This window comes from Olea europaea, chromosome 10, assembly GCF_002742605.1.
Source record: "Olea europaea var. sylvestris chromosome 10, O_europaea_v1, whole genome shotgun sequence".
NCBI classification, from domain to species: domain Eukaryota; kingdom Viridiplantae; phylum Streptophyta; class Magnoliopsida; order Lamiales; family Oleaceae; genus Olea; species Olea europaea.
The window spans coordinates 26,000,058-26,010,039 of NC_036246.1; the positions used below are offsets into that span (position 1 = coordinate 26,000,058).

The 9,982-nt window shown below is 35.7% G+C and overlaps 2 protein-coding genes across 3 annotated transcripts; both read right to left on the reverse strand.

The window, feature by feature from the left end:
* Nucleotides 1-505: 505 nt before the first annotated feature.
* On the reverse strand, nucleotides 506-1,050 carry LOC111401647 (cysteine-rich receptor-like protein kinase 10). Its single transcript, XM_023029489.1, has 2 exons — nucleotides 739-1,050; nucleotides 506-628 (listed from the first exon to the last, which is right to left on the reverse strand). Exons 1-2 carry the CDS (start codon nucleotides 984-986, stop codon nucleotides 517-519), a joined length of 360 nt encoding a protein of 119 aa, XP_022885257.1. The 5' UTR covers nucleotides 987-1,050; the 3' UTR covers nucleotides 506-516.
* A 15-nt stretch (nucleotides 1,051-1,065) lies between these two features.
* On the reverse strand, nucleotides 1,066-6,178 carry LOC111401645 (G-type lectin S-receptor-like serine/threonine-protein kinase At1g67520). Of its 2 annotated transcripts, none has more exons than XM_023029484.1 (3): nucleotides 6,072-6,178; nucleotides 5,792-5,979; nucleotides 1,066-1,510 (listed from the first exon to the last, which is right to left on the reverse strand). In XM_023029484.1, the coding sequence occupies exons 1-3, from the start codon at nucleotides 6,172-6,174 to the stop codon at nucleotides 1,292-1,294; spliced, it is 510 nt and encodes a 169-aa protein (XP_022885252.1). In that variant the 5' UTR covers nucleotides 6,175-6,178; the 3' UTR covers nucleotides 1,066-1,291. The 2 variants fall into 2 exon arrangements, with proteins under 2 accessions (XP_022885252.1, XP_022885253.1); XM_023029485.1 differs by lacking the exon at nucleotides 1,066-1,510 and adding an exon at nucleotides 4,541-5,700.
* Nucleotides 6,179-9,982: the final 3,804 nt, after the last annotated feature.

Sequence of the window (9,982 nt, forward strand, 5' to 3'; positions counted from 1 at the left end):
CGCCTCCATTGTATCCTGAGAGAAAAATGGAAATTGAAGGGTAACTGGGTAGTGGGTAACCGGTTTCTATATAATGGAACTATGGAAATGGAAGGGACCAACCGACCAAGGGTTTGCGATTTTGGGACTAATTTCAGGTTTAGGAGTTGGGAGAAATGTCAATTAAAACCAATATATCCAAAGATCCGTGGACTATCCGTTTTAATGGATTCAATTTCCATATTTGGGCGAATTTTTTTTTAAATAGGCCCAATTTCAGTTAGATTAGCCCAAAGAAAAAATTAATAAAGTGGTCGTCTTCTCCGATTGAAACTGAGTTCTTCCTCCTCCTCCTGGCTAACTGGCTCCATCTACAATTGCCAACCCGGCGGCCACTGAACTGATTGAAGACTCCGACGGAGCCAGCACGCGCGGCCGCGCCTCCTCGCCGGGTGTTGGCTCCGCGCCTGGTTGAGCATAATTACTCCTATCTGACCCTCTTTGTAATGTAATTTTCTAACTTCTTGATTGTGGAAGCTATTGTTTTTTTTTACCACTCACAATCTCAAGCATTAAAACTCCAAAACTATAGATGTCTGATTTGGCAGAGTAAATACCCTGCATTGCATACTCAGGAGCCATGTAACCACTGTAAAATGAACAATAGACAGCACTTGGTGATAATGTTGATGAGCCTTGAGAATATAAATACACACTATTGGCAGACAATATGAAAACAAAATATTCTTTGTTATTTACTATGTCCCCACACGCCTATTTGTATTTTCTTCTATCACATTCTGATTGAAGATTTTTGCGAGTCCAAAATCAGAAATTTTGGGGGTCATGTTCTCGTCAAGTAATATATTACTGGTTTTTAAATCTCTGTGAATTATCCTTAATCGCGAATATTTGTGGAGGTACAGCAGTCCTTGAGCAATCCCTTCGAAGATGTTGAAACGTGTATCCCAGTTTAAAAGCTCCTTTGCTGGATCTATCATGATCATTAAATGTAAATCACAAATTTATAATTATAATTTCAGAATTTTCAAGTACTCCTCTTGCAAATTATGCCAGTCGTAAGGCCTTCCCAACTTAAATCACATGGATTGTGTTCTACTTGTGATAATTTTCTGCATGTCTTCATATCTCAAAATATACTAATTGGCATCATATTGACTTTTCTTAATTATGGAAACATAAAACCGTTTGTAATAGGTACAAAAACTAATGATCATCAGTATCTACGATCTCATTCAAGTATTGCCTATGTTCTAGAGAGCATAAAAGAATGAATTGTTCGCAATAGATACTACTTACAAAAGAGAAAGAAGTCCAAACTTTTGTCGGGCATGTAGTCATAGATTATCATCTTCTCATCTCCATGGATGCAAAAACCCAATAACTTGATTAGATTCACATGTTGAATTTTAGATATAAGTATTAGCTCAGTTTTAAACTCGAGCAATCCTTGATTTGACCCTCGTGAGAGTATTTTGACTGCTATTTCTCGCCCTTCGACCATTTTTCCCTGTAAGGGCACATAAACATGTACAATGTGTTTATCAATAATAAAGCTTTACATTGAAACAACACTTAAATGCCAAAATGGTGTTGCATAGCAACGATTGCGTTGCCTAAAATTACATTGTTCTAATTTTTCTACATTATTATTCCCTCTAAAGTAATCTATAATTATGGCAGAGATGAAAGAGAGTATACATGCTCTAAACTTTGCCTTGTGCCTTGGCTTGCATATTCTTATTTGTTCACATCCGTAGGAATGAATAAAAAACCACCGAACTTGGCTTTTCGGGAGCTTAGGTGGGGTTTTGAGTACATGTCAAGGTTACTAGCACTTACTATGGCATGATCATTTCAACCTACAGCTCACATCTTAGCAAAATGGAATGCTTGCACCAGTGCAAAGCTTGTAGCTTAGTTTATTCACCACCACTCTTTACCAATTGCTTCGCTTGGATGGGTACGCCTTTGTGCATCAATGTATCTATTCATCCTATGATGCAATGAGAATAAGCCCCTCTTTGAGCTCAATTCTATAAAAAATTAAATTTAAAAAAAAAACACTCATTTTCTCCATACATTCTCCTGATAAATTAATCTTACACGTAACTCTACTTTTTAACCACACATTTTTCAAAAAATTACTATTACAAAATCTATTTCGGGTTGGGCAAAAACCAACCCAAATTGCTCAAACCGACCAATCCAACCCAAACGGACTGGTTTGCGGTGGTTTTTAAGTTAAATTGGGTCGGGTAGGATTGAAAAATTAAATTTGAGATTGGGGCTCAGGTTATAGATTAAACCCAATTCAACTCAACACACAATAATCCGATGAATTAAAAAAATTTAATACCTAGAATGGAAAAATTAAAAATCTAAATAGACACAATAGTGTATACAAGAGATGAATTTAGAATATACAAACATTCCTTTTTTTATATAGGATGCGTTGACATATGGTCAACTTCATCCTCAAGATTTTGATCATAACAAATAAGATTAATATTGCTTCTGACAATTTATTTTGAGTTATGATAGCTCAATGTTAAAATCAATCAAGCATTATACATAGGACTTGAAATGAAGATCAAAATAAGAGTTAAGCATTCAAGTCAAATCATTCGAGACGAGAGCTTAAAAGATAAATGCCAAGAAAGATAAGATCAAGAGAATGAGGGACGACATCAAAGAAAGATCAAGACAAGAAGTTCAAGAACCAAACAAGAAAGAAACTTCGAAGTAAGATAAAAAAAACTATGCTTTCTAAATCATATATAAATATATAACACTTTGATCTTTAGAAATAAATGACAATAGCTCAAAGATCATTTTGCGCACTAAAAGTTATTTTCATCATCACTTGCATAAAATATTTTAATTAAAAGTAAAATTGATTTTTGAAAGTCGCACTTGAACATCGATCAAAATTCTAAAAATAAAAAATAAATCAGTGGTCAAAATCAACAGTCAACCGAATATCCAGTTCGCCAATGGTCAAATTTTTAAACCGTTGCACAACAACTAGTTTGATTGTCTGGTTGGGCAGAACTTTTCCGTTTTGATTGCTATAAATACCACTTCACTTTCATTCATCACAACAACCACGAAAAGAGCTTCCTAGCGAAGTATATTTGTGAAAAATCTTCCATGACCTTACATTTTTATTTTCATTTCATTTATTTCTTCGTGGCAAAAACTTTGATTGTTGAATCAAAATTCTAAAATCAATTTCTTTCATCAAAGTTTTTCATCTCTCTTTGTTCTTAAATTATTTATATCAATCTTAAGAGAGAGAGAGATATTTTTGAAGAAAGTCTTTGCACTTATATTGTATAATCATTTCTACTTCTTCATATTAAAAATTTTGATTGATTGAAACAAATTTGTACAATCATCATATTCATCAAAGTTTCTTATTTCTCTTAGTACTTAGCTTATTACAATATTCACTTAAATAGAAATGTTTGTTGAGAAGATTTTTTGAATTTACATTGCATTTATTTCTTCATAATCTTCTCATTGAAACACTATGATTGATTGTATCTAACTTTTAATTAACATATTCATCAAAATTTTCCATCTAACACTTAAGCTATCATTTGCTACTATCATTGAAGTATTAGCCTCTCTTAGTACTTAATTTGTTTTGTATTATTAATTAAGAGAGAATTTTATTGTAAAATCACTTGGGAAAAGTGTTGGTTATATTGAGGTCTCGCAAAGCTAAAAAGCTCAATAGTATGGGTCGTGTTAAGGTTATAAGGATTTGTACTTCTTGTTTGTAAGTTACCGAAAGCGTTGTAAAGGGTTAGATTGCACTATAAGTCAATCAATATAGTGACAAGGCCTTACTCGTGCAAGCGAGCTTGATAATGGAGAACATAGATCATTGTCTTAGATCAAACCTCCACAATTATATCGTTGGCGTCCTTACTCTCTCTTTTATTTACCGCTTTCATATTATACTCATTACTTGTTCTTATTTGACTTTATACTTGTGTGTATTTGTGCATTTTTGTCTAATTTTTTCATTTGCTATCATATTGGTTTAAATCTAGAATTAGATTTCGAAAAAATCTTGAATACCAATTTACCCCCCCTTGGTTAACTATTCTTGGGCTTTCATATTGATTGGTATGAATATTATATACGAATGCAAAATAATGCGAAAAAATTAAGAACGTGTTAATGAAATTAATAAATCCCAAAAATAATTATAAAAACAAAATGCTCCATGGTTTCAAATTTATTTATAAATTAATTTTCAAAAAGAATTTCTCATATAGATTAAAAATAATGGAGATTTTCAAGTGGTTTCAAACTATAAAAATTGATCAAATTCAACAAAAAATAATCAGATTCAACTTGAAATGGGCCCAAGCCTAATCTACCAATCAAATCCAAACCAACCCAAGCTTAATCAATTTGGGTTGGGTTTAAACTAATAACTGTGTTGGGCTGGTTTGATTTTAGGTCAAACCGACCATGTTGGATTGTGTTTGGATTTGATAAAAACCCAACCCAATCGGGGCTCAAACAAGGGCTAAGGATCGCTTTGGAACTGTGGAGGAATGGACTCTGAAAAAAGGATATATCATATGTTTCAGGTCTTGGATCTGATTATTCCAATTCTCTGATGAGTTTAATTAATGAACTCTTTGAGTTTCCTGTGGTGACAACAAAAATATCTTATTGCCTCGAGAAACTCCAATCAAGTTCACTATGAGGGGATACATACGGAGTCTTCGAAAAACGGTTGCCATATTTTTTTTCCTGCCTATGATAGGTAAGAGGCCTTCCGAATTCTACCACAAAGATCACTGCTCAATCACAGCTAGAGCATAATGGGTAAAACATATCAGGGAAGAAGAAAGACTCTGCACATTACATGAAGGATGAGTAGTACTAAAGATTAGCTCTGTCTCCAACCTACAGACTGAAGAGCTGATAATCATTACTCATTCTCTCACCTTTCATGTAATGAGTGCATATTTGTTAATGGTTGCCAAGGACTACCATTGAAAACTAGTCATCTTTAAAATTATTAGGTCAAAACATAGTAGTTCAGTGAAGGAGAACTAATTTAGAGGAAGGTATCTGGGGGGAAACAAGAAGTTTGATATGGAAGTTTAAATCAAATTGGGAAGGCTACCTTAGGATCCTAGTAACTAAAGGACAAACGGGACAAACTGCTCATTAGGAGATGGAATTTTGTTTGCCATAAGAAGTTCAATACATAACCTCTTCCCGTTGTACTGAAGTCTTGGCTTCGTTCAATGATTCTCGGAAGGTAAACTGACAATGCCCACGGCTTCATTGAAGAGGCACACAATCTTAAGGGATGACCACCCATCAAAGACTCATCCTAAGTGCTAATACATTTGCTGAAGACAACATTTAAATAAATAATTGGATTTGGTCACCAAAGTTAGTCACAAAAAAGACCTGGGTACAAGTTCCGTTGATACCAAACTGTCAAAAATTGTCATGTATCAGACTTTCGATGGATTGATCTGCACGTGAGGAGGAGTGGTAACAATATATAAGTGTGTGTGTGTCCCATTTCTTATGGTTTAAGCTTTTAAAAATGCGTTATCTTTTCTATACGGATAAGATGGCATCCTGAAGAGTTAGTTATGTAATCAGCCTGCAAAGCTCAGGTATCGTGGCCCTCCAAGTCAAGGGCACTTGATTCTGACGGTAAATCGTCTATCCAAGATTCATCATGCAAAAACAGCCCTAAAAATAGCTACAAAATGAAGAATGATTTTCCTTTCAAATTTACCTTATAAACAGGGCCAAAACCACCCTCCCCCAGTTTGTTTTCTGATGAAAAGCTATTCGTAGCAGCCAGGATAGATGAGTATGTAAACAGTTTGAGATCATGTCCCTTTCTTTCGTTGTTTTCCAGTTCATCTGTGTCTGTATATTCCTCTAGGGTTATCATTTTTTCAAGTTCTTCCTCCAATTTCCTTATAAGACAAGATGATCGCCAAAATATCAATATAACAATGGCAATGAATATAGTTTAAACATGGAAAATCCAAGAGTTATCGAAAATATACCTTGTTTAATTTTACGCATGATGAACCATGAACTGCCCAACAATAGCAGAACTACTGTAATCACCACAGCAATGATTATCCAAATCTTCTTCCGTCCTGTCATTCGTCATCTGCTTATAGTGAATCAGATTGATTATTTTCTTTTCTTGAACATTAACTTGAGGAATTTTACAAAGGAAAATGCTATTTGTACCCTAAGGTTTGGTATACGGCCCCCCTCACGATCATGGGCACCCCTCTTGTGAGAGGGTTGTACACCTCCGTGTACAAGTAGCACAACCCTTTTACAAATAGGTGCAATAATACAATATGACCTGCATCACCATTCATTATCCAGTTTAGATCAATCAGTATTATTTGACCTCTAGCTTCAATATATGAAGGGGATCACGATAGAACTACTCATAGGGAAGAAAATAGATTTATGGATGAATTTAGTTATTGGGTAAAAAGTCAATATAGTTTTAGTGTCAAATCAGGATTTCAACTAGGACAAAAGTAAAGCATTGGGTCGAACTTTTATTTGTTGTCATCGACTTCTGGGAACGGGTAGAAGAATGAGACCTATCATCCGACATACAATGAATTACAGACATATGATCATTATGGTCCAGCTGTGTTATTCGATTTCTTCTCTTAGAAGGAAAAGAACTTATTATTTGACCATCAAATATTTTTATATGTCTCAAATATGATATTGCAAAAGAAATGGGATTTTACATATAAATGAATTTATATCAAATGGCTTTATATAATTCAAATCAAATGCCAGATATGTGGATTTTGATATAGTATTTCCCTGGCTATCAGTTAAAAAGTGGATGATGCCAGTTTTTTAGGAAAGATGGAATAAAATTTATGAACTTACCTTTCTTTGTTGGCTCAGATGAGAACATTGTTTTCTAACTTCCAAACCATCGAGACTCTGTACAAATGTCAAATTCTCCCTTTCCAATATACACGGCCAGATTCACTACTTATTGTATAGGCTACACATTCGCAGTCATTCCAGTAGTTACCTCTGCAGTGCTCTCAGTAAGGCTTGAACTGTTATCATAAACAGAATATGAATCGCTTGTTGGCATAAAGTGCCCAGATCCCAAATCAAACGTCTCTTTGTAATTCCTGCACTTAAGCTGTTCCCATAATTCGCAGCCTTCTCGGGTGTTATAACCATAACAACGTCGCACATTTGCAATTACCATTCTTCTATGATCGAATATAAACCCTTCAGAGTCTAGCTTCCATCCAGAAATTTTTAGTTCTTCGGGGGTGAGAACCGGGTCTATTTCAAGGAAGTAGCTCATATAATTCTCACCACCATTTGTGACATTGACAAAATTGTAAATAAAATTATATGGATCATATCCACCACCTATATTCTTAAATTTCTTGAGTTTCAACTCTGGCCTCTCCTCATCAATATAATCCTTCAATTCTCCACTGGTCCAATTAGCCACTCCTCGCTGCCTTATGATCAGTGGGATAATCAAAGCTTTGCTACAAAACCCTATTCCCAGAACTAGTTCTATTCATCTCTTTCACTACGAAATTGCCCGAATTCAACAGAGTGGCTGTTATATTCATTCAATTTTCATTTCCGTACAGCTCAATAGGATCTCCTCCACTGTTGTTGATAATAAGTTTCTTGATGCTGCTTACTGTGAGAACACCAGAATTATCAGCAATAGGTTTGTCTCTGTTGCCAAGCCATACTGGACCATATGAATCATCCGTGAACCATACTCCTAAAGAACTATTATTGGTATTTTCGAGGCTATAAAATCCTAAAGTGAAAACTTCGTAGGCAGAAACCAGATATGCAGAAGAATTTAGCCTATCCCCCTGTTTGAGGGTGTCAACTGATTAAACATGTGAAACAGAATAATAGAATATCAAAAGGAATATTGTTACGGTTATGTTTACCGCTCTCTGCATTTGCATGATAAGCAATTATTCAAGCCTTGCTACAGGAATGTAAATATGGAGTTGTGATTTGAGTTTAATTTGCAGAAAGCATGAAAGAAAAATTCAGTTTTTGTTTGCCCCATTCGCATCCATTTTTTTCAAACATTTTTTCAACAGAAAGTGGCCCCAGGTTGGAGCAGGGACACGTTTAGTCTGACATGAACGGAGGCTATTGTGCAGATAGGCTATTGAGCAGATAGCCGTTTACTGACATTTTCAAGTTCGTAAATTTCCGTTTATGCCCTTATTTGTGTACATTTCCAGCAGGATACGAGGGTAAAACAGTCCACCAAGTCTCAACAGTTGGATCCTCCTAATATCTATTTTGATCCTAATATGACTTTATTGTGATGTATTGGCAGACATCTACAGTAGGAGAGGAGAAAAAAAAAAAAACCCCTCATTAAAATGAGTACCAAACAGGACCCGAATTTCAATATTGATTTTTTCTTCTCTCTTTCGTGGTGAGACTAATTTTACTAGTTAAATACGGAAGTCTTAAGCCCCTTGGACCACGTACCCACCTGGACAACCGGGGGTTGTCAAACAAGCACATCCCAACAGGGGCGGAGCTACGTGGAGTCCAGTGCAGGCTGATGCCCGCACTGGACTTTGAATTTGACACAGGAAAATCCAGTGTGCCTACACTGGACCAAGAAGAAGAAGAAGAAGAAGAAGAAAAGGGAAGGCAAAAGAAGAAAAGGGAAGGAAGAAGAAGAGTGTGTCCGCTGTCTGCAATTACTCTCACCCATGTTTCATGAAACACTTTCTGGTGACCTTCGGCGATTACCATTTCGGATGTTATAAATAATTTATGCTTCTCGTTCAATCTGGTATTTTTTTCGGTTGAAAGGTTCCTTCTGGACTTGAGGTGCGTACACAGTGGAGTGTGGATGTTAATCCTCAGTGCGCAACATGAAAGGATCATTACAATTTGTGCTTCTTCTGTTGACGTGACCAACAAATGGTGTGCCACAACCGAACTCAAAAGTTAATTGCAGTTTTAGAAAAAGGGCAAGAACAATTAATTCGATAGATGGAAAGATCGGCAATTGTACCAGATTATTGTATGGATCCATGGTGTGAAAGAGTGGATGAATAGGTGGCACAAAGTGTAGTCAACTGGAATAAAAAAGGGTTAAGCCGTGGAATACTGTACTTGGCCACGACAGGGGCTCCGCAAGAGACGTCTGATTTTGCACTTGCGGGTACTTGAGGGTCAGAAAGAAGGCGAAGACATGAAGATGGGCAAACTCGTTGGTCCACTAATGGTGTCCAAAGGTTGTCCTGCTCACTGAAATAAGGCGCAGGTCGAAAAAGAAATTGGAGGAAGATTCAAGAAAGTGAAAGTGGTTGGTTGGCCAAAATAAAGGATGCAATGAGGAAAGGGCATATTTGGTAATGTACAATAAATAGTATATCTACAATAATTTGTTTGAAACTTGTCAGATGTCATGCAATAAAAAAGGAGTTTTATCAATAATAAAATCTTGAAAAAAAAAAAAGGAGAGAGAAAGAGAAGAGAAGAACCACCAGATAGGGGCTAAATTATTTTAAACCAATTTACCCAATATCGTAGTGTTTGGATAGAATAGTTTTCTTCTTCCTCCTTGCCTTTTCATGAAATAGGGAAGAATAAGGGAAGGAGGAAGAAAAGTTAACTTGGGCCAATTTTTTAATTTTTAGATTTTGGGCATTCTCTTTAGTTAGGCTTTTTGAAAGAAAAACAAAAGGCCCTATCACAAATTTATTGGCCCATAAATTTATTGTTTGTACAATGAACCCCAACATCTTATCTATTGTTAAAAAATGTACCTTGTATTGATCACGTGAAGCTTTTTTTGTTCATATACTAATTTCAACAAAAAAATCACCGTAGCCGACACTTAAAATTTTGCCCGCACTGGGCGAAATCTCTGGCTCCGCCCCTGCATCCCAACATG

Coding starts and splice junctions, on each gene's coding strand:
- LOC111401647 (XM_023029489.1), bottom strand. CDS start 986: ATGATCATGATAGATCCAGCAAAGGAGCTTTTAAACTGGGATACACGT. Junction 629..738: donor AATAGGCGTGTGGGGACATA/GTAAATAACAAA, acceptor TTCATTTTACAG/TGGTTACATGGCTCCTGAGT.
- LOC111401645 (XM_023029484.1), bottom strand. CDS start 6,174: ATGACAGGACGGAAGAAGATTTGGATAATCATTGCTGTGGTGATTACA. Junction 5,980..6,071: donor CATGCGTAAAATTAAACAAG/GTATATTTTCGA, acceptor CTTGTCTTATAA/GGAAATTGGAGGAAGAACTT. Junction 1,511..5,791: donor GTTTTGGCCCTGTTTATAAG/GTAAATTTGAAA, acceptor GTGCCCTTACAG/GGAAAAATGGTCGAAGGGCG.